At 41.5% G+C, this 25,556-nt stretch overlaps 1 protein-coding gene across 1 annotated transcript in view; it reads right to left on the bottom strand.

Moving 5' to 3' along the window:
- 128up (GTP-binding protein 128up) overlaps nucleotides 1-25,556 on the bottom strand; it is an 87,288-nt gene that overhangs the window by 48,110 nt on the left and 13,622 nt on the right. The window contains exons 3-4 of the mRNA XM_080282454.1: nucleotides 20,295-20,425; nucleotides 1,949-2,128 (exon numbers count right to left, since the gene is read on the bottom strand). Of these exons, the coding sequence (XP_080138580.1) occupies nucleotides 1,949-2,128; nucleotides 20,295-20,425 (311 nt within the window). The remainder of the gene's footprint in view (nucleotides 1-1,948; nucleotides 2,129-20,294; nucleotides 20,426-25,556) is intronic.

Here is a 25,556-nt window from a genome sequence, read left to right as displayed (position 1 = left end):
TGTCTTTTGCAAGAATAAAACACAGACTTACCATTAGAATGAAAACTGCATTATACTATTCCTTATTAAAGATTAAAATATAGGACAGAGGTTCAGAAGTACAAAAATAGTCAAGTCGCCTAAGGTGCGGCTAATTGGTTCTGGGCCAAGCCTGCGCCATAAAAAACTGTGCCATACAAATAACTAAACCTACGGGAAAAATGGAATTGGTTCTGGACGTTCGCCCAAAGTCCCCCTTTTCACCCCACTTTTCCCCATTTTCCCCCACTTTGCACAGGCACACAATCAAGCAATCAGTCAATACATGTACACACAAATCAAACACTAAACAATTAATAATAAAGGGATTTAGGGGCATAAAATACTGACCGTACCTAACTCCGACGATGATAGTGCTAAAGTGGAAGGGGTAGGGTTGGGGGTTCCGAGGCAAGAAGTGTGTTTTAAACTTTGCTGTGCCCCCACCCCATAGGTATTTTATGAGCATGTTTTTTTTTGGTTCTGGCACCTTGCCGTGTCACAGAAAACCACAGCATAGAAGTCTGCGTCATAGGCATCTTGACTGTAGTCTCTGGTAATTTTGAAATCATATGAGGTATATCAAATGACACTCAACAAATGCCAATGCTTTTCTTCAGGGTTAAAGTAAACCAACAATAAATTGGACTAATTAGGAGGAGACCCTATCTGGCTGGGATGGTTCTTGGAATGATGGTTGCGGGATCTGGGGCTGTTCGAGAAAGAAATGTCAAGCATCGAAGGGGATCTGGCGATACCTGCTAACCTACCCTAACCTAAACTAACTAACCAAATCTAACCCAATCAATCTTAACCTAACCTACTTTAACATAAGCTAACCCTTGGCTCCAACCATAGACTTAGTGCTGGGGGAAACAAGAGTCGCATGGACCTTATGTCGAAAATCCACCTGGCAATGCTGGGACCAAATCCTGGAATCCAAGCAATATTGGTTTTGCACACCAACTAGAACTGTCTAAGACAGTGTGTACTGGTCAATGTTTGTGCTGTCTGACCTCACTGCAATATTTGATGCCAATGAAAGTTAAGGGGTTACAGGGTATTTACTACACAAGTGCCTGATGGCAGGGCAGTTATGTTATCAGATCACAACTAGGTTGATACTCTACTGTACACTGAAAACTAAATGACGAATGAGCACACTGGCATGAACCACTTTCATACGACTTACAGCAGTAACAGTACTATACAGGTACCTGTAGTTGCAACCCCAAGACCATCTAAACATGAACCAAACAACCTACAGGCTGGAGTTGTCCTCCTGCCACAGTTCACCATCCTCCTTTCAGGGGATAAGGAGTAGACTGAGGGACACTTGTACAACTGGGCAATAGAGCTACCCAGTCATATCAGTGTCCCCATGAAAAGGTGTTTCTCTACAGCAACTTCACATGACTGAAAGTACTAATTCATGGGTAGTGAAATATGACAATCCCAAACAACAGATGTTAAGTACTGTATGACAAAAATATGTAACCTCAGGCTCTATTAAATTCATCCATCATCCAATCCTACATTGCCCCATGAGAAGTGTAGGAGCCCAGGGCTAGGCAATTGGTCCCAACATTTAAGATGAGAGTGACCACCCTCACTCATCCCTGAGTGGCATTAAGTGAGCAATGAACCCCAACCATCCCTTGGATATAAACCTTCACCGGCTCAATCCGATTGGAGCGCAATAACTAAACCACCAGGCGCCAAAATTTGGTTATATGGTTACCAACCAGCATAGTAAATGGTTTCCTGGTGCACAGGAAACCATTTGGCTTGTCACTCAGTGTAGAGTCACCCAAAGGCTCTATTAAAAAGTATAAAAAATAATGAAAAGAATGAAAAAAAACAAAGGTATCAAGTACGGTTTACAATTCTACCACACATTATCACGGCTGAATAAAATTTCACACCTCACCTTATTCAGTCTTATTCCAAATCCTTCTAACTCCTTCTCAATCAGTTTTTTGTGTAAAATTGGTTTCAGAACATCCAGGACAATGAAGATGAGAGAGCAAGTCCGAGCCACTGCAATCACCTGCTTTCCTCGGCCCTTTCCATCCTTGGCTCCTTCAATGATACCAGGAAGATCCAGTAGCTGAAAAAATGTAAGAGCCATGTGATGTACAAGGACATGGTACAAAATGAATGGAAGTTGCAACACAACTGGCAAACAGTACACAGTATCTAACAAAAAACAAATATAACTGCTTATTGCAATCACTATCATCATAACCAAATCTGATGCCAGTCACATAAAGCCAAGAATTCTGAAGGCTTCAACGAGGCGAGACTAAAGGTACGGCTCATTTAACTGGGCATACACTGATAGTTACCCTTTTTTTATGCTTTTCTGCTCCAACTGATGCAGCCCACCCAAACTCTAAATTACTGTAGGGGGAAATATGGTCTGGATGATACTGAAGGCCAAGTGTTAAAATGAGCCCTGCAAGGGGGGGGAATGGTCTAGGTTTGAGATAAGGATACTGGTCTTTATGAGGTTTGGGACAGCTACAATCTGTAACTGCAATAGGTCTGAAATGATGTGCAGAATCTGCAATAAAAAGGGCAGCACATGTTGAAGTATAAACAGAAACAATAAAATGCATTGTGAAGTGCTAAGATCTATTTGTGAGAAATATGCCAAAAGGCCTGACTAAGTCGAGTTTACCAGTGAAGTGGAAGAAGGCTATGACAGTGCCTCCAAATAAAAATAAAATGAAAAAAAGTGAGTAGGCTACAAAACCTATCATGGAGGAAATCTGAATAAAAGAAAGGACATGGAAAGATAATAATATAAAATATAGGGAGACTTCAAAATGTCTAGTTTGTGACAAACAAACTGCTTTCCAGAACTGTGTTGGATGTGTGGATCCAATATAATGTACCCAGCACCAAAACAGGTCAAAGACTGTTGTGTAACTGGAAAAACAAAAAGCTCCCTGAACTTCAGGCTATTATAACTTTGGAACCAGATAAAAGAAATAGATACAGGCTATCACTGATCATGGAAGGTTCCACTATGAAAGTGAAGTGTGGCTACAAACTCAGTAACTAGCAACACACTCATCACTCTCACAAGAAACTCAACCACAAATAAATTAACAGCCCAAGCTGAGAATCACATAGTTACAAATGCTATTATGGTGTCCCAATAGTATTTGCTCAGCTTCTTACATTTCTCTTTTTCAAAATACTTATCAACTTGGTGTCATTCCTTTTTTCTTAACAAAATTCACTTCAAATATGACACAACTGTTCCTGGGGTAAAAACAAAAAAAGAAAACTTTCTCATCTTTTATATTCAGGCCTTGTTAAATTACGCAACACGAACCTGTACAGTTTACCAACCTTTGCAAAAATATATTTAAGTGCTCGAGATATTTTTTGATGACCATCCTGCATTGCTTTGCAAATGTTGGTAGTTACTAATTAAACATCACAGATTTTTCTTTTTCCCTGACAGTTTAACAGGATTCAGCAACTGCTGGAGAAGTAATCAGCTGGTCCTGGTATTTGATTTAGCTTCTTGTCTACAGAAAAAAATCAGCTGTACCATGGCTAACTTCAATCTGAAGATTCCTTAACCCCTAGACACAGGGCTATTTATTTAATGGTCGTCCTCTCAGTACTGACAGTTTTCCTAAAATAGCCTGCTTTCATCATCATCATCATCATCATCATCATCATCATCATCCGGACCTCCTTTTCCACCTTAGGGCAGGGTGAGGAGTAGCAATGTTCAGACAGCACAAACCTGTCCAATCCACTGGGCGACACCTCCATTCACTCATCATTCAAGACCCTGAATCCTGGCTCTATCTGATATGCCAAAAACATTCACCACATTCTGTAGCTTCACATAAACGCATCTGATTGAGTCAATCTGGACGCTGCCACATTGAAAAGGGGTGCTAAATCCCTGATCATGCACTTCTCACAACATTCATCCAGCCAGCTCGATCTCTGGTCAGTTCCCTAGCCTCACCGACTTCCATACCCCTCTTCCTCACACACTCATCCACCATATCTCTCCACTTTCTCCTTGGCCTACCTCGCCTCCTCCCTCCTTCAAATTCGCTGAGATATATCTTTTTCACCACTCTATTGTTATCCATTCTCTCCATTATGACCAAACCATCTCAGTACACTCTCTTCGATTCTGGTGTCCACCAACTTCCTCACTCCACATTTTTCACAAATCACATTATTTAGTATCCTATCCACCCTCTGCATTCCACATACAATCCTCAGCAGTCCCACCTCCACTGCTCTTACTCTCGAATTTTCATTTTCATGCCACACCATAGTCTCACATCCATATGTTAAAGCTGGCACAAACACTCTCTCATGTGAGCCTCGTGCAGCTGCAGCATTCAAACCTCTGCTTCTTATCAAGGCTTGCATTGCACCAGCTACTTTTCTTCCATATGTCACTCTACTTTCAACTTCTTTTGCATATTTTACTCTCTTTTCTATCACTGTGCCCAGGCATTTGAACTCTCACCAATTCCAGTCACTCTCCATTCACTGTAACATCGCACTGGGAGTCACCATCTCTCTCAATAACCATCAATTTACCATCAATTTACTCTTCTCTACGTTTACTCCCAAGGCACGATGCTCACAGACATCAGCAAAACTCTGCACTAGCCTACCAAGTTCTTGTCTGGTACTTGCAAGCGGTACTGCATCATCAGCATACAACAAATTTAACCCTTTCAGGCACAGTCACGCGATTCGCGTGATATTGGCTTGCATTCCGCCAGACACAGTCACGCGACTCGCGTCCTTAAGGCCCCTTCAAGGCCCAAAAATATTCGTCAGAAAAAAACTTATAGGCCAATTTGCGTGAATTTTTGGCGCGTCTTAGGGTAGCCAAGGCCTACTGGAGGTAAGTCATTGGCAACACTGCTTTGCCTTATCAGCCTCAGCCCGCTCCCTCCAACCTCAGTGTTTGTTGAGCAGTCAGCCAGTGATGTTTGACAGCTCGTGGTTCCCTTTAAATCGTCCATAATTCTCCCCCTCTTGCCCAAGGCAAAGACCCTATTGACTCAGTGAGATAATACATTGTATGTGAACATATAGTGACGTGATATTGTTGATGGAACATTCATATATGTATTGAAAAGCAATTCTGGCCGTTAGCAATCGTTGGGCCTTGGAGCCAGACACATGGTCAGTGTAGCGGGGTTGCACCACTCCACCCCCCCCCCCATAGGCCGTATGGCGTGAGTGGAAATACGTATATAAATGAAGCCAAGGCATAAATATATATTGTGTGAAACATACTGTGGATGGCTTGGTGAAATTATGAAGCCAGCAAGCGTTATGTGTGGCATGAAACAGAGTGTTGTGAAGGGGCAAACCTGAAGTTGGGAGGGGAGAATTACCGGTGTTTTTAGGGCTGGAATTATTGTGATTCTGATGGTGTAAATGCGTATGGAATTGTATGAAATATACGTCAAACAAGCTGCGAGTTTCCGTGAACGAGTGTGGTGTGTGCTAAAAATAGCGTTGCCTTATACTCTCAGGGAGAAGCTGACTCACACACACACTACATAACTCCTCATCTTCAAATCCGTGGTCTAACTGGATCAACACCCCTGGAGGAAGTGAGTTCTGCCAATTTTGTTGATATATGTAATAATCTATTACCATTACCTCTCACACTTTCAGACAAATAACCATTTTCTCCTACAGATTACACATATGAAAGAAAGTAAATCTCCACAGCAGTAACTATAGAAGAGTTATGTTTATGTGTAGTAGGTTATAACAATAGAAAAACATCCATGGAAGATGTAATAGTCTGTACAGATAGGGGAAAAAGAAAGTTAGTAGCATAGTCTTTAGGCCGGTGTGCGAGGAAGAAACAGTGTGTGTAAAAGTTGGTAGCGATCGGAAGAGTAACCTCACTTTGTCGGCCAATTACTCGAAAACTATTAGACTTATCGATTTTCTGTTACAACCATCATCAATACCACTAAATTCTATGTATGATCAATACCAAAATGTAAGCCTTTTGTAGCGTTTTGGGGGATAAAAGGCGAGGGAAATGTTTTTTTTTCCCTCGCGTTTATCACTGACATTCGCTCGGAGTAATAACCTCACTTTGTCGGCCAATTACTCGAAAACTATTACACTTATCGATTTTCTGTTACAACCATCATCAATACCACTAAATTCTACGTATAATCAATACCCGAATGTAAGCCTTTGGTAGCGTTTTGGGGGGTAAAAGGCGAGGGTTTTTTTCTTTTTCCTCGCGTTTGTTATCAGTGACAAGCGCTCGGAGTACTAACCTCACTTTGTCGGCCAATTACTCGAAAACTGTTTGACATCGATTTTCTGTAACAACCATGATCTATACCACTAAATTCTACGTATGATCAATACCAAAATGTAAGCATTATGTTACGTGTTGTGCGATAAAAGACGGTGGAAATGAGTGTCTCTTCCCGGCTGTTACCATTGAGAAAGGCTCGTAGTAATACTCTCATTTTCTCTGCCAATTACTCGGAAACTATTGGACGTATCGATTTCACGTTTGAACCATGATGAAGAGCAGGAAATTCTATATATGTACAGTACATAAATATGTAATATTTCTCATAAGAATTCGTGGTTACGTAGACGGGAACATTGCGTACGCCATGCGCGCATCACGAAAGTCAATCACGCACGGAGTGCCTTGTACTTTTTTTCGATTTACTCGAGAACTATGAGGCGTATGGGGTTTTCCCGTCACAGTGGGAAAGCTGGATAATGGGGGCATATTACTATGTAATAAAAACGTTAGGTCCCTGGGAAAACTTAGCTCTCAGAGGTCAGTGAAAATTTTTCGAAAATGGCTCTCAGTTTTTGACCATTTCCTCGAAAAGTATACATCGTATCTAAACCAGATTGGTTTCGTTAGAAAGCTGATGAAATTCTCTATAAAAAATTATTAGATCATTTTCCTGTAGGATGGAAAACATTCAAACGGCGATGTTGGGAAGTCAAAAATGTTTACTCGACATGCCTTCCAGGGCTCATAACTTTCTGTGCTGTTGTTTTCCTGTGTTTTGGTCATGTTTATCAGATAGAACAAACATCCATGCATACCTGGACATAGGTTTCATGGGAATACATTGATTTTTTGGGGGCGAAAATAAGGCAAGAATGTTTCATTCGCTCAAATTTGCTCAAATTTGCCGCGTGCGCGCTCACCGCCCGGGCGGCTTCGTAGTCGAAATTCCGGGATCAGAAAACTTATTGAAACTTATCGTGCGCGAAAGGGTTAAGATATTCCATCCATCACCAATCATTACCAACGCCATCCCTCTCTCCATTACTCATGTTTTTAATTCTCTCATCACCACATCCATATATATATTGAACAACCATGGGACATCGCACAACCTTGTCACACGTCCACACCGATCGTGAACCATTCATTTAGATGCCCATTAACTCTTACACACTTCACTACCATCATAAAAACTCCTGATGGCACCTAGCAGCTTACCATCTACACCGTACATGCACAAAACTTTCCACAATCCTTCTCTGTCCACTCTGTCGTGTGCTTTTTGCAGATCCATGAATGCCATACACACCTTATACTCCTTCTCACAAGCCTTCTCTGCTATCTGTCTCACTGCAAATATTTGATCCACACATCCTCTGCCACTCCTAAAGCTGTTCATCACTCACAAGGACTTCTGATATCTCTCTTCCTTTCTCAATAATAATTCTTCTATGTACCTTCCCTACCACACTCAATAAATTTATGCCACAATAATTCTTGCACTCACTTCGCTCATCTTTATTTTTGTACAGGGGTACAATCACAGCCTTTTTCCACTCTGCAGGCACAGTTTCACTCATACATGCCTTCTTACATTATCTCCAACAAACACTTCTTTTCACTCTCTCCACTACACTTAAGCATCTCTGCATACACCTCATCAACCCCAGCTGCTTTCCCATTTTTCAGCCACTTCACAGCACTCTACACCTGTGCAAGTGTCACATCTCCTGGTACCGCATTCCTTCTCTGCACACCTCCAAAACCAATCATGTTTACAGCCGCTCTGCTTTCTCCATTCTCATTCATCAAACCTTAATATCTCAGAAAGTATGGTAGGGAAACAAATTAAAGACCATATTACTCACCAGCTCTTCTTCTTGCAAATAAAAGCATCTCCAGGTCTGGAGGCGGTCGCATCGATGAGTTAGGACATGAAGATAATTAACTTTTGGCGCACGAGACAGGATGTATTTGTGCATATGCGCGTGCACCGACTTTGGCTTCACTCTCAACGTGGTAACTTCTTTGTTACTAGATAAACCAGACACAGCTGCATCCAAGGCATGCCCTATGGTACTATCATTACACCCTTTCCTCATATCCTTGGAAACAGGCTTGGCAGCGGTAGATGAGGCAAGAGGCCCATGTGAGGCAGGTACAGAACTGGATGAGAGGTTTAAGAATACATCATCCTACACCTGGCAATGTTAAAGAGACGACTGAGGTATGCTTGCCTCAGGTGGCAAGAGTCTCTCCCCACTCTTTGATAACGGAATCAAGTGCCGCCCACATCAAACTGTGGCGCAAAATTACTTGTGGTTATAACTCACACCCGGTATCACCAATCCACAAATTTTGCGTCGGATATAACCGTTCCCGGCCGGTGAGGACTAAGAGGAAGCACGGCTTAATTTTTATGTATGTATGTCGGTGGTGCAGCATGAGTTTGAAGTTAAGACTGAAAGCAGAGGCACTGTGGCTGCTTCAAAAAATATCCAAGTTGAGTTGGTTAGATGGGATAAGAAATACAGATATTAGTAAAAGATGCAGAGCAAGGAATTCGGCTGGTTAAAAGCTAGAATTTATTTACAAGGTATTTTCTTAAACAAAACAGCTACAACTTAACTGCGAAAAGAGTACACCTTTATAAAAGTCAGAGGTTGTGAAGAGACAAAAGAATTATTGTCATAATCCTCTTTCACATTAAGACATGAGGTGAAATGGCTCCAGAAACAGGAACTGCAAAGCATAAAGCAGTGGAATTATCCAACAGTGACCAATGAAATGGGGCAAAATATTGAAAACAATGGATGAAATCTTGGTACGTTTGGAGATGCACGTAAAAAAGAAGGCATCTCCAATTACAACTTGGCAACTCTTTATTTATTTTCTGTGTCCAACTCTGGGCAAAAGCTTCACAGCCCATTCTTTGAAGTCCATCAGTTCTAGCTACGTATCATATACCTCCACACTTCACTGCTTTGGTACTAACACTGACTGTCCATACTGAACCCTGTACATGCTAAGACTGTCTCACACAGGGCTGGTGTACTGGTAATTGTGGGGGTGTTTTGATATGTCACCAGGTCCTGTGATAGATCAGTAAAGTCTGCCTTTGGCAAAACTGAAATCCTTTAAACTGTTCCCTACCCCAACCTAGCCTTGAACCCATGTTCACTGGGATAGCAAACCACCTCTCCACAATGTGTGTGTGTGTGTGTTCTTACCTAATTGTTCTTACCTAACTGTATCTTTACAGGAATGAGTCAAGCTCGTACTGACCTGTGTCTTAAACCATATTTATCGTACATATCCTTAAATTTGTGAATTGTTTTGGCACACACTATTTCATTTGGTAGTGCATTCCATTGATCAATTGCTCTGTTTGGGAAACTGAATTTCCTTATCACCTCTCTTCTTATGCAGTTTTTTGCAGTGTCCTCTTGCTGATGCTTCCCCATATGTTAAGTAATCATTTATGTCTATTTTCTCCTTCCCTGATATGCATTTATATAGCATTATCATGTCACCTCTTTTCCTTCTCTCCTGTAGTGTTGGTAGATTCAGTTTATTTAGTCTTTCTTCGTAGCTTAGATCCCTTAAGCTTGGTATCCATCTTGTAGCGGCCCTTTGAACTTTTTCAATCTTGTCTATGTGTTTTTTTTAGATGAGGACTCCAGACTACTGATGCATACTCCAGGGTTGGTCTAATGAATGACGTTATTATCCTTCTTAGCATGTCTTCATTTATGTATGTGAATGCTATTCTCATATTTGCAAGCACTGTATACATGTTCCGTACCTTCTCGCTGATGTGGTCAGCCGGAGATAGTCTGTTATTGATAATCACACCTAGGTCCTTCTCTCTTTCTGATGTGTGTAGAGTTTTATTTCATAACGTATAATCCCAATCAGGTCTTTATACACTTTTACCAAACTTGATTACATGACACTTGTCCACATTGAATTCCATTTGCCGTGTATTACTCCATTCAAGAAGTTTATTTAATTCTTCTTGAAGCTCTTTACAAGAGTCTGTGTTAGTAATTCTCCTTTGTATTTTTGCATCACCTGCAAACATATTTGGATTGCTTTCATTTCCACTGTTACTATCTATATCATTTATATACACTAAAAACATGATTGGTGCCAGCACTGAACCCTGTGGTACTCCACTAGTCACTTCTTTCCATGATGAGTAGTTTCCCCTTAGTATTGTTCTCATTTCTCTTTTTATGAGAAAATCTCGCATCCAGCAAAACAGTTTGCCTCGAATTCCTCCTTGATGGTACAGTTTCCATCAAAGTCTTTGGTGTGGTACTGTGTCAAATGCTTTCTTGAAATCTAAATAGATACTGTCCACCCATCCTTCTCTTTCCTGTATTGTGTCTGTTACAGTCATAGTAACTCAACAGATTAGTAACACATGATTTTCCTTTTCTGAAACCAAACTGTTTTTCTGTTATCATACTGTGTTCTAGATGATTTACCCAAGCCTTTCTTATAAGCTTTTCTAATACCTTGCTTACAACACTGGTCAGTGATACTGGTCGGTAGTTGAGTGGATTTTGTCTATTCCCTTTCTTGAATAAGGGTACAATATTTGCTTTCTTCCAAATATCAGGTAGTTTCCCTTGACTCAAGGATTTCTTGAAAATTAAAAATAATGGTTTACTTAACTCCTTTGCACATTCTCGTAGCACCCAACATGAAATTTCATCAGGACCACTTGCTTTTCCTCTGTCTAATTTACTTAACTCCTCCTGTATTACTTTTTCTGATGTTTGTATATCTGGTAGTATGTGTGGACACGTGTGCTCCCTACGTGTCAATGAGGTTGGTGGAGGGTTAGTGCCCCTCCCTGTAAAACAAATAACTCAGAGTCAAATGGCCACCCCATACGGGATTATGGCGTCTGGCAATAGATAGATAGATAGATGTGTGGACATGCATGTTCCACATAGTCCCTCTCAAAATTTTTTTCTTCTGTAAAAACTAATTGGAAATTCTTATTTAGCGCTTCACAAATATCTTTCTCTTGTTTATAGGTGATTCCCTTGTCCGTAATGGATTGTATTATATCTTTTACTTTGGTTTTGCTTCTGATGTAGCTGTAAAATAGCTATGGTTGATCACTACTTTTATTTATTATATCCTCCTCAAACAGTTTTTGGGCTTCCCTCTTTATTCTTGTATAATCATTTCTTGCTTGTTTGTAATTATTATATGCCCTTTCACTATTGTGTCTTCTGTATCTATTCCACAACAAATCTCTACTTTCTTTTGATTTTTTTACATTCTGTATTGAACCATTTCTGTATTTTCTTATCTGCTTCTTTGTGCTGTGGGATGTACTTCTGGACTCCTATTTCATAAAATTCACAGAAGAAGTTGAGAGGCAGAAGAGAGAGTTATATGTGGAAAGGAAGAGAGAGGTGAAAAGATTAGTAAGAGAGAGTAAGAAGAGAGTGGATGAGGAATTTGGAAGGAATTTGAGTGTAAAGTGGAGGGACTGTAAGAAAATGTTCTGGAGAGAAGTGAAAAGAGTAAGACAGGGTGGAAGTGAAGTTAGCAGGGGAGTGAAAGATAAACATGGTAGATTACTAGTGGAGAAGGGAGAAAAAGTGAGCAGATGGAGAGAACACTTTAAGGAATTGTTGAACGTAGAGGATGGAAGTAATGCGAGTATAAGTGGCTGGGGAATGGCTGGGAGAAGGAGGGAGGTGAGAAGACAGGTAGAAATCAGTAGGATAGAGGTTGTGGAAGCAATGAAGAAAGTTAAATCGGGGAAAGCCCCAGGAATTGATGGAGTGTGTGGTGAGATGCTGAAGCATGGGGGAGAGATAGTAGTAGAATGGATGTGGAAGATGTGCAGATTGGCCTGGGAGGAAGGTAGAGTCCCGGAGGATTGGAAGTCAGGTATAATTATTCCCTTGTACAAAGGAAAAGGGGAAAAAAGAAGTGTGTGGTAATCATAGGGGCATTTGTCTTCTTAGTATAATAGGAAAAGTGTATGGTAGGATACTTATAGACAGAGTTAGAGAAAGAACAGAGAAATTAGTTGGAGAAGAACAGGCTTTAGGAAGGGAAGAGGTTGTGTAGATCAGATATTCATTCTTAGATCTTTAGTGGAAAAGTTTCTAGAGAAGGGAAAGAAGTTGTATGCGGCTTTCATGGATTTGGAGAAAGCATATGACAGGGTGGATAGACAAGGATTGTGGAAAGTGTTAAGAATATATGGAGTAGATGGGAAGTTGTTGAATGCTGTGAAGAGTATGTATGATGGTGCTAAGGCTGCAGTGCGTGTGGATGGTGAACTAAGTGAATTTTTCTCTTTGAAAGTTGGTTTGAAACAGGGATGTGTCATGTCTCCATGGTTGTTCAATCTGTACATGGATGGGGTAATAAAAGAGGTACAAGGTAGGGTAGTGGATGTTGGAGTGGCCCTGGTGAGAGAGGATAGTGTTTGGAAACTCCCTGTACTGTTGTTTGCAGATGATACTGTGTTGTTGAGTGAAGATGAAGGGGAGCTGCAAGGCTTGGTGGATGAGTTTGAGAGAGTGTGTAAGAAACGGAACCTAAAGGTGAATGTAGGGAAGAGTAAAGTGATGGTCTTTGAGAGAGGTGAAGTCAGTGAATGTATAGCGAGGTTGGATGGTGAGGAATTGGAAAATGTGAGTACGTTTAAGTATTTGGGTAGTGTGATGAGTAAGGATGGAGGTTTGGAGGGTGAAGTGCTTGAAAGGGTACAGCAGGGAAGAAAGGTTGCTGGTTCCTTGAAAGCAGTGATAAGAAACAGGGAAGTGAGCATGGAAGTAAAAAAGTTACTACATGACAGTATTGTGATACCAACTCTAACGTACGGAAGTGAAGCTTGGACGTTGTTGGAAGGACACAAGTCAAGAGTGAGAGCAGTGGAAATGAGTTATTTAAGAGGAGCTTGTGGAGTCACGTGGAGAGACAGGCTGACGAATGAGGATATAAAGGAGCGTTGTGGTGTTGATGTGGATGTGATAGGAAGCGTTGTGAGGAACACACTGAGGTGGTTTGGCCATGTGGAGAGGATGGAGGGTGAAAGACTGACGAAGAGAGTGTATGTGAGTGAGGTGGAGGGTGGAAGAGGGAGGGGGAGACCGAGGATGAGATGGAGGGATGGGGTGGAGAGGTATATGAGAGAGGGGGGTGTGCGTTGGGAGCAGGGTAGTGAACTGGCGGGGGACAGGGCGACTTGGAGGCGATTTGTTTGTGGCCACCCCAAACGGGATTGAGGCGTCTGGCAATAGATAGATAGATAGATAGATTTAAATCTTGTCCTCTAAGCTCATTTTCCCAATCAACTTCTAAGAAATACTTCTTTAGGTCTTGATAATTTCCCTTTTTATAGTTTAGGCTCTTTTTGTAACTTTCATTGCTGTTAACTAAGTCATATGCAATCCTGAAGTTGTAATTTAGTATTGCATGATCGCTTTTGCCGAGTGGAAGGTGATATATTAAACTATCAATATCATTTTCTTGCCTAGTAAATATCAGATCTAGCATTGAAGGTACATTGAGTCCTCTTTTTCTGGTGGTTTCCCTCACATGTTGCGTTAAGAAAAACTCTTGCACGAGATCCAGGAGCTTTTGGTCCCAACAGCTTTCTTGGCTAATTACATCTAGAGTATTCCAATTTATATTTGTATTAAAATCTCCAGTTAGTATAATTCTTTCCGATTTCTCTTCCATTTTATGTAGTAATGATCTTAAACTCTGAATTGTACTCTCTGCCAGGTCCTCATATTCATCTTTTTCCCTTGTGTTTGATCTGGGTGGCATGTACAAATTGGCTACAATTACTTTCCCTTCAGATGCGTTGATCTCTACTGCAATCAGTTCTACTTGTGAGGGTATATCTAGTTTTATTTCATAGATAGATAGATAGATAGACTTTTAGATTTTTCTTAGTTAATAATTCCTCCTCCTTTTTTTAAGTTTCTGTCTCTTCTCCATATATTGTATTCCTCTAAGTTTAGTAAGTCACTGGATATCCTTGGTGTTAATTTTGTTTCAGTTAGGCATATTATATGTGGTTCATTTTCTCTGACTTAATCATTCATCTCTAGTAATTTAGATACCATTCCATCCACATTTGAGTACATCAACTTTATCATCTTGTTTATATACTTGTGATGACATGGTTCTACTACCTTCCTCCTTTTTATTCCCTCCTGTTTGTGTACCACTTTCATACCTGCAATCCTATTACTTTGTAAAAAAATGTGTTCTTCTCCTCTTCTGATCTTCCCTCATTTTTTGTTTTTGCTTCCTCCCTCTTCTCTTTCAGTAATTCCAGTTCCTCTTGTGTTAGGCATCTTTTATCCATACATTTTTAAACTCCTCTTATTCCATAAGATTCTTTGCATTTTTTAGTATCTCCTCCACGGTGTTTACACTCTGGAAAGTTACCTTTAGAGGTCTTGTCTTGCTTTTCTCGTATTTCCCTAACCTTTTGTGTTCCTCTATGTCTTTCCTACAGATTTCCTCTGATACTTCTTTCAATAAGCTCATTACATTTGCCATCTCCTTTTTGTCTCTTGTGATCTTTGTTTTTACTTCTTCCTCTTCTATACCAGTGATTACTATAGATTTGTTGATATCTACTGAATCTCTGACTAACTTTGGATTGTTTTGGATTATTCTTTTCACTTCCTTTTTAATGCTTTTTTCCTCCACCCGTGTTTCTAAGTCTTTCTTTACTTTCACCATTTCAGCATACGTGGTTTCCACATCATATTTGTAGCTTTGCACAGCTTCATTCACCTGTGTTATCTTCTCCTCAATATCACTGCTCTGGTCTATCAGACTGCTTACTTGCCTAATTGTCTCTGTTTCATTTTTGAACTCTTCCATAATACTCTCGTGATTGACTACTGTACTCGCCATTTCACTCATTTTCTTCCTAAGTGTACTCAATTCCACTGTTAGTTCACTGATGGTTGTCTCTTTCTTGTTGACCTCCCTTTCTAGTTTTTCTATTTCTTCCTTTTGCAAGTGCATCTGCTTCTTTATTTCATCAATTTCATTCTTGAAAGACATCTCCAGTTTGTGTACACATTCAACCAGTCTATTGTGAGTCTTCATTTCAACCAGTTCTTGGTAGAAATCATCATCTTGCTTTCTACCTTTATCCCTTTTCTTTTCCAAATTTGCTCTACTAAAGTATGTGGCCATTTTGCAATACTAAAAGCACAGAGTACTTACATTCCCTGGGGCAGTTGTAGTCTAAATAAACCTCAGCTGACTGAGCGCATTCTTTCGCCACTCGGTTCTCTTTTCTGTTTGAACAAGTCTTGTTTAAACTTCTTCTTATTATTTTTTTTTTAAATAATAAAAAATCATTTAGTCTAACCTGGTACAGAGCTTGACTCATATAAAGATACTAATTTAGGTAATGCCACTGGCCGTGCTGGCTCGGTGTGTGTGTGTGTGTGTGTGTGTGTGTGTGTGTGTGTGTGTGTGTGTGTGTGTGTGTGTGTATATATATACAGTATATATATATATATATATATATATATATATATATATATATATATATATATATATATATATATATATACACACTTGTATATATATATCTCTCTCTCATCTCATCTCATCCCCCCCCCCTTTTTTTTTTTTTTATGTGTCTGACTCTGGCCATAGGCTTCACAGCCTGCTTTCAAGGCCCAGTATCCCTCCTACGTACCACACACCTCTACATGTCACACTTCAGCGCTAACACCCACCGTCCATACTGAATACATACTAGGGGGGTCTCATACAGGACTGGTGTATTGGTATTAGTGGGGATATTTTTACGACATGTCGGCGAGTCTTCTGGTAGATCAGTAAAGTCTGATTTCTATGAAATTCCAATCCTTAAACAGTTCCCTGCCCCAGCGGGATTTGAACCCGGGTCCGTTAGGACTACAACCCACCTCTCTACCGATTAAGCCACCGCCTCTCACTGCAGGACCGGCCTATCCCGACCGAAGTGGGGACGATACAGCCAATGTATCTCTACTAAGTGACTTAGACTGTCTGGTAGAGATTGTATGCAGGGTGAGAAGTGCTTGTAAGTGTAATTGTAGTGTTGGAGTGGCTTTGGATGTGTGTAGTCTGTGAACCAAGTGTAATCAGCCGGCGCAAGCCGACTGGGTGCAAGCATACTTTATAGTATGCGACACTGGTTCAACCACAGCACCCCTTGTGTCTGCCAATCCAGTACGTGGCCATACGAACGCTCTCAAAGTTTATTACCCTGGTGGGGCGTGAACCTTTGTTCTTCAGTGTACAAAAACGCACACTTTACCACTATACCACAGATGCTCTATATATAAATCTATCTATATATATATATATATATATATATATATATATATATATATATATATGTATATATATATATATATATATATATATATATATATATATATATATATATATATATATACATATATATAAACAGTAATCCCTCCACTATCCGATGTAATAGAGCCAAAGGCATGTCCGGAAAGTGGTCCTGTCCGGATGGTGGGCACCAGCCTCCTGGACTGGTACTTATGGACCCTAACCAGCCTAACTTTGAAAGCCACCTAAATAACTCCCTATCGGACATGCATAGCACCTATTTAAACCTATTCAAACCAAACCATACGTGCTCCCTACGTGTCAACAAGTGGGTTGGTGGAGGATTAGTGCCCCTCCCCATAAAACAAATAACTCAAAGTCAAATGGCCACCCCTTACGGGATTGTGGCGTCTGGCAATAGATAGATAGAAGGCCTTATTCACACCAATAATGGACATAAAGCATGAAATAAATGAAAAGGAACCAAAGAATGAGGAATTAGAAGTGACTGTACCTCAGCCAGGGTACTTACATCACGTTTGTGGCTGCCTTTCTAAGGTTTTGGCAATGGTGAAAAAGCTCTTGGAGCACGTACAGTAATCCAGTGTTGTGTGCTGCACTTAATTCTTTGCACTGTGAGTTATAATTGTTTAACACTGCACATCGTTCTTAACTGCACCACTGCAGTTCTAACCACCAGTTTAAACTGCCAATTTGCACTCCACAGTTGATCCTTTGCACTCTAAGTTCAAATTTCTTAACACTGCACAACACTGTAAATTCCCATGCGGTCTAGTGGCGAGGTATTGCAGTTTATTCACTGTTTATTCACAAAAAACGAGCACGTGTGGCTTCCAGTGCAATAAGCATCTATTCACAATCGAAGTTAGGGAGTAACTGTTGATGTCGGAGAAACAGAGTTGCCAGATCGCAACGGCCACATTACCAATCTCCTCAACTTTCATTACCAAATTTAACTTTTCATTACCAAATTCGTAAAGCTAGCATTTATTCTTCATTAATTATATACAGAAGTGGAAATACTGTACATGTAATCACTCTCCTTATAATTAACAGCATGGTGATTATTTTCACGCTATGCAGGGTAGCAGATTAATCAGAGAGAGCAAACAATCCACCATCTCCATCCTGTGTATCCTCATACATGGGAAAAATCCATTTGGTAATGCATTATTCTGATTCATTACCAAACGAATTTTTCATTACCAAATTGGCCCACATTTGGTAATGAAAAATAACAAACGGCAACCCTGACAGGGAAGGGGGGAGGAGGGAGGAAGGAAGGGGTGAAGGGGCCATAGTGTAAGCAGCTGTTTGGCGCCACACAGCAATTTCAAATTACGGGTGGGAAAAAATTCGGATTTTGGGGGGATTTTTTTCTTATTTTGGCCATTTTTCAGTTCCGATGGTCCAGGCCCACAATGTCCAGTAAGTGGGGATGTCCGGAAAGTGGGCGTCCGGAAAGTACAGGGATTACTGTATATACAGTATATATATCCATCCATCATCCAATTCTACGTTGCCCCATGAGGAGCATAGAAGCCCAGGGCTAAGCAATTTGGTCCTGACATATAAGATGAGAGACCAGCCTCACTCATCCCTGAGTGGCATTACATGAGCAATAACCCCAACCACCCCTTGGATATAAACCTTCACGGGCTCAATCCGATTGGAGCGTTGTAATTACCTACTAAACCACCAGGCGCCATAATTTGGTTATAGGGTTACCACCCAGCATAGTAAATGGTTTCCTGGTGTACAGGAAACCATTAGGCTTGTCAGAGTAGAGTCACCCATAGGCAGAAGGAAGAGGAAAGAACGAAGGAAAGAAAGACAAAAGAGGGAGTGTAAAGTCACCCACAGGCAGAAGGAGGAGGAAAGAATGATGTAACGAAAGACAGAAGAAGGAAGGAATGGAGAGAGGAGAGGAAAGGGCAGACACCCGAGAGCAGCAATACATTGAGTGAGTGGATAGTGAGCACCCCCACCTACCACAAATATACACAGCATATACTGTATACACACACACAATATATATATATATATATATATATATATATATAGTGGATGGTATATGGGAGGTAGGCGGGGGCACTCACCATCCACTCACTCAATGTAGTGTTGATATATATATATATATATATATATATATATACAGTATATATATATATTATAAGTGATATATGGGTGGTAGGTGGGGGCACTAACCATCCACTCACTCACTCCAGTGCTGCTCTCAGGTGACTGTCCTTTCTTCTCTTCCTTCCTTCTTTCCTTTCTTCCTCTTCTATCTTTCTTTCCTTCATTCTCTCCAAGTGTGACTCTACACTCAATGACAAGCCAAATGGTTTCCTGTGCACCAGGAAACCACCTACAATACTGGGTGGTAACCATGTAAACAAATTATGGCGCACAGTCGTTTCATGAGTAATTAAGGTGCTCCAATCAGACTGAGCCAATGCATGTTTATATCTAAGGGGTGGTTCAGGTTTACTGCTCATGTAATATCACTCAGGAATGAATGACGTCAATAACTCTCATTTTAAATGTCAGGACCAACTTGCCTAGCCCCAGGCTCCTACACTCCTCATGAGGCAACACAGGATTAGATGACGATGATGATAAATAATTATATACAGTATATATATATATATATATATATATTCCATCATCCAATCCTACATTGCCCCATGAGAAGCGTAGGAGCCCGGGGTTAGGCAGTTGGTCCCAACAAATAAGATGAGAGTGACCAGCCTCACTCATCCCTGTGTGACAATACATGAGCAATCAACTCCAACCACCCCTTGGATATAAACCATCATTGGTTCAATCCGATTGGAGCGCAATAATTACCCACTAAACCACCAGGCGCCAAAATTTGGTTATATGGTTACCACTCAGCGTAGTAAATGGTTTCCTGGTGTACAGGAAACAACTTGGCTTGTCACTCAGTGTAGAGTCACCCACAGGCAGAAGGAAGAGAAAAGAATGAAGGAAAGAAAGACAGAAGAGGGAATGTAAAATCACCCATAGGCAGAAGGACAAGGAAAGAATGAAGGAAAGAAAGACAGAAGAGGATGGAGGAGAGGAAAGGGCAGACAACCGACAGTAGCACTACATCGAGTGAGTGGATGGTGAGCGCCCCCACCTACCACTTATGGTAAATATTCAGTATTTATAAATGATTTGCTTGCATGGGAAGATGAGAACTTCTATGCCTTTAATGAGTGAATGAATGAATGGGCCACTTCAGAAGGCACTCTTGATATCAACAGTTTTCCAATGTAAAATGTTTTCCTATGGCATTCCTTTCTCTGATTCTCAGACACCCATATCCTTAGAATGAAATCTGGGTAAGATGATGATGATGATGAACTGTAGCCAATAAATATTCCAAAAAAATGTATATTTGCTTCAAAACTATTGTCAATGGTCTCCACTAAAATGAGAAGGACTCTATACACAAAACAAACAAAAAATTTGATTTTCTTTCAATGACAGGGCCTATACTTATCTTAAAGATCACCTTCTACTTGGGCTTATACAGTGACTAATCCATCAAAGTTGTGTTAAAGACTACCTGTATTTTTGCACCCTTGTACTTGATGCAGCCAGGAACTGTGGTGAGGGTGGTGAACTCATATGCTGCCACCTCTGAGTACACTCCAGCAAGGTTACTCAGCAATGTTGACTTTCCAACTGAAGGAAAACCTGTATAATGGTAAGATTCAATAATTAGGCACTTGTAGTCTATGTATCATCATTATCAGTACTATCTGCATGCAGATACAGTAAAACCTCACCATAATGGACTAACTGGGGCCCAAGCCATTCCAAAAAATGCAAATTCCGATAAATGCGACATCCGGACTTCCCCCTGCTAACCCAGACTTTTTCTGACATACAAGACATTAGTCTGGATCACACCAGCAGTTTTTAAATTGTTTTCACTACCACTGCAGTACTGTACTGTATTGTACATTCAATACAATAATAAAATTGTATAATATATACCGGTATATATTAATATCGTACTGTACACTGATAAACATGTCTTTTAATTACCTTACTGGAGTGAACATAGCTGAAGTGGCCAGGCAGTCCAGACTGCTTCTGGCTTTATCAGACTTTTTCCGATATATAAGAATTTAGTCTGGTAGCTCCTCGATTCTGATAAAAGCGAATTCCAGTCTACTGAAGTCCGTTATATCGAAGTTTTACTGTACTGTAAACAAAACAAGACTTAAAATAAAATAGATATCCTATCAAAATATGCCTCAATATACAGTACTCTACTGTACTGGATAAGAAAAGGTTAAGTGTATAGACTATATGGGCTGTCTTTCTATGGGGAGTGACAAGAGGCGTCCACTGCTAAAGGGGTGTTACCCACAATCAGGCAATTTTCAGATTTTCACGGGAAACCACACTAGAAGCCTTACTCTACCACGTGGTAAGCCGCCAAAGTAAAAGCAACCTTCCAAAAATGCAGAATAGGAACCGAAGTTGCATGTTTTGGGGTACATCACACCTGTGATCAAGTTTGGGTTTAGAGAGAAAGACGGGCATACTCCTGGTGACACATGGTGCTGGCACCGGCCAATGAGCGCACATTTCTCAGATACCAGTATTGTCGTGCTGCCGCTCGACCAATCATGCATGTCCTTGTGTGCCATGGAGTGCCAGTAGCCATTAACCCTTTAACCGCGGGTGTCATTCCAGAATGACATTGACAAAACTGGACCAAACCGCGGGTGTCATTCTGGAATGATCGTGAATATTTTGAACACCGCGCGTTTTCCCGGCGCGCAAAGTGTCTCACGCAAGAGTAGCTGTCGAGTTCTTTCACGCCAGCCATCCCACACCTCCCTCCTCCAACCCTGAGGGGGCCCCCCCCACCCCTGCCCTGACCCACATCAGTCAGTATCTGTCCAGCTCTGTGCGTGATAATGGCGCTCCGTCCCGACTCATCGTCGCTCGCTTCCTCCTCTACAATGATTAGTGCTAGTGTTCCCTCTACCTCTACACCGGTAAAGGAACTGCCGACGGCGAGGCAGAAGGGGTTGAGCACTCCTGAAATTAGAACTGAGCTGGACAAAACTGTAAGTACTACTCTTGATTGTGGCAGTGAAAGTGACACACTCACAGCAAGCAGTGATGATTTGGCAGTGATTGGTGGTGAACCATTTTCCATTGATAGTGACAGTGATGAAAGTGATCGTGTTGTTTCCCCCCCACCACCCCCAACTTACTCTGGGAAAGGAAAGGCTCCTATGGGCAAATCTGGTATTGCACGTGGGAAGGGAGTGAAGCGCAGGCTCACGTCTCCCACACCAGGCCCTAGTAAGCATTTCCCATCAATTTCCCGTTCCCCTAGCCCTATTGCCCTCACATCATCATCATCATCTGCCGTGCCCTCTCCTCAGTCTACATCATCTGAGGAGTACGAATTACCAAAGCCTGCAAAAGCGAGGGAAGGCAGGTCGTGCAGGCAGGGCAGGCAGGCCTAGAACAAAGGGGATGCGTGGCAGTTGGAGGGCAAAACTGGGCGATAAGCGAGGAGATAAGCGAGGTGATAAGCGGGGTAGAAAGGGTCAAGTTTCACCACGCACCAGGTCAGAAACCCCCCTGCCTGCCCCCCGCTCAGCTCCCTCATCCTCGCCACCCCCCCACTCACCACCCCCGCACTCACCCCCCTCCCCGTTGCCTCCTGCCTCACCCACCTCCCGCTCGCCTCCTGCCTCACCTCCTGCCTCACCCATTGCCTCCACCTCAGCTCCTTCTCACGGGGAAACGAGTGCAATGCAACCTGCCACTGCCACTGAACCACGCACAGGGAAAGTGGATGCATTTGTTTGGTCTGACGGTGCAGATTTTCAGCAACACAATCCACCGTTTGATATGACAAATGCTGGAATACAGCCTGCCTTCCCATGCAATGCAGGCGATGACTTTGTTGACTACTTCCTGGCCTTCATGGATGATGAAATCGTGCAGCATGTCAGCGATGAGACCAATAGGTATGCAGCTCAGTGTGCAGCAGAAGGGCTGGGACCTATTGGCTCACCAAAGCAAGTGTCGTGGTTGCCTGTCAGAATCAGAGAGCTGTATGTTTTTTTTGCCCTAATGTTTCTTATGCCCCATATAAAAAGACAGGAGTTGGAGGAGTACTGGCTCGTGGATGACATTACTACTATCCCAATATTCGGGAAGTATATGTCACGGGATCGGTTCCAACAGCTGCTTGGATACCTGCACTTCGCTGACAATGCAAACCCGTCCCAAACTGACCCTTTGTGGAAAGAGAGGGATTTTCTCAACAGGATTAGGGATCGATTTATGCGATTTTTCCGGCCTATGCAGAAAGTCGTCATAGACGAATCCCTGGTATTGTTCAGAGGACGTCTCATATTCATGCAGTACATCCCCAGCAAATGCCACCGCTTTGGGATAAAGTTCTTTGTGCTGTGTGACTGTGAGATGGGGTATATCCTGGATTTTGTCATCTACTCTGCTAGCACAATGGATGTGAACAGGAAAGACCCCCTTGGCTTCTCTGGCTCCGTTGTAAAAGTGCTGATGGAGAGGTATTTTGGTGGTAATCATGTGCTGTACACAGACAATTACTACACAGCACCGAAACTCTCCAAATACCTTGCTGAACACGGCATTGGCACTGTTGGCACTGTACGGAGCTATAGGAAAGAGTGGCCAAGTTTCCCCGAAGCATCATCATCATCCAAGGGAGATGTTCACCTGAAGAAGTCAGACAAGCTTCTTGCGATCAGGTGGCATGACAAGAAGGTCGTGAATATGATCAGCACCATCCACAAGGGGGAACTGAAGAGAACTGGGAAGGTCAGCTACAGGACGGGAGAGCCAATCATGAAGCCTGATGCCATCATTGATTACAATGTCAATATGAGACTTGTTGATAAGTCTGATATGATGATTGGCGAAATCGACTGTCTCAGGAGAAACACCCGATGGTACAGGAAGGCTTGCCTGCACATGCTCGATATGTGCATGCTCAACGCCTTCATTCTCTACAAGACACAAGTCGGGGGCATAAGGGAACCATCACTGAGACAGTTTTCCAAGACTGTCGTGCAGCAGCTACTTGCACGATTTGGTCAGGTGACGGCATTGATCCCGAGGCGACACTCTGACACACAACCTGACCGTCTTGAGTGCTGCAATTACATGAGCCGGCACCAGTTTGTGAAATTGCCTCTTACAGCAGGTGGCAGGTTGTCACAGGGCCGCTGCAGAGTATGTTCTAACACCACACGGAGGCCTAGGACGAGAAAAATGAGCACACACCAGTGCCTGGAATGCCAAGTCGCTCTATGTGTAACTCCGTGTTTTGCCGAGTACCACTCTCTGAGTAAATACTGAAAGTGACAGTGATATATAGTGATACGACAGTGACGTGCTTTGCCAATAATTATATAATGGATAATGTAGTAATAAGGGATATTTTGCCTAGAAAAAAATGTAAATATTGGCCAGTATAATAAGTGATATTGTAATAAGAGAATCTGCGGCACTTGTGTAATTCTGCGGCACTTGTGTAATTCTGCGATGCGCCAGTGACGCAATATAGTAATAAGTGCAGTGTAAATATAATGTATATTGCCCAGATTATATGTAAAATAATATTAGAAGTTAGAAAGAATGAAAAGATCGCATGAAACGTCAGTGAGCGGGTGCCGCCGCAGTGAAGAGCGGGCGCAGCCGCAGGGAAGTGCCTTTTACCTACCTCAGTGAACACAGAGTGGGTGTTTATCGTATGTACAGTGTTCATATATGTTTATATTACTATTATGAGAGAGTGGTTGGCATTTGGTACTGGTGTGTGGGGCGTAAAATAGTTATTTCACAACCCTCACTTCTAACGGCTCTCCCCGTCCTGTGAAAGTCAACAAAGTCATGAAACCTACATCAATGGAAAGCTGAAGGTTAGTACTTTCTAATGGTACCTTATTTTTTTCTCTAGCTTTATTCTGTGCAGAGTTATTAAGGTTTAAAGGTTTGTTTACATTTGGCTGAAACCCCCACGGGAGAGGACAGTCAGACCAAAACAATACCCGCGGTTAAAGGGTTAAATACCAGCTGGGAGTGTTTACTTCTTAGTGCCAGCCCTTAAATTTTAGCTTTTTGCTTGGACTTATGCAACATCATGAGCTGTAGTGATTCACGTGTGGAAGATGAACAACCAGTGCATGCATGGAAAAGACTTAGCATGCCTGAAACATGGAAGAAAAATGCTGCTAAGAAAAGAGACAGTGAGGAAGTCTGACCTGGACGATGATTTCTTCGACTATTAACCCCCCACCCATCAATCTACTCAAGCACTACTGGCTCCTAGAGACTGGTGAGTATTTTTATTCTATAAATTTAATTAATTTCCTAACGATATTATTACCATACATCATCTTTACCATATTAACAAAAACATAAATGTCACTATTAAAAAATTTATTTAAAATTAACTAAAGTTCATAGCAAATTCACATTTTTACAGGCTGCTGTACTCTGGGTAGTAATGTCTTGGATCACACTATTGTTCCAGTTAGTAATAATTTCATAAGGTCTAGGAAGGGACGGTGGATTTTTTATCCATTTACTTTTTTTTTTTTTTTTTAAATAGTCAACAAACAGATTTTGATTAGATGATGACACTGATGTAACAATGTATGATTAAGTATGAAATTCATGGTGAACTTTATCAACTTTAACCTCAATTTGACGAAAACAATGTTTTTTGGAATATGTCCATCTAACAGCAGGGGCCTCACATGTTAAAAAAAGCAATTTTGTGGTGGTTTTTAAATTCATG

The sequence above is a fragment of the Coenobita brevimanus genome, chromosome 93 (genome assembly GCF_032717465.1).
Source record: "Coenobita brevimanus isolate Jiangsu-jjx chromosome 93, ASM3271746v2, whole genome shotgun sequence".
NCBI classification, from domain to species: Eukaryota; Metazoa; Arthropoda; class Malacostraca; order Decapoda; family Coenobitidae; genus Coenobita; species Coenobita brevimanus.
This window is presented reverse-complemented; position numbering and strand designations above follow the sequence as displayed.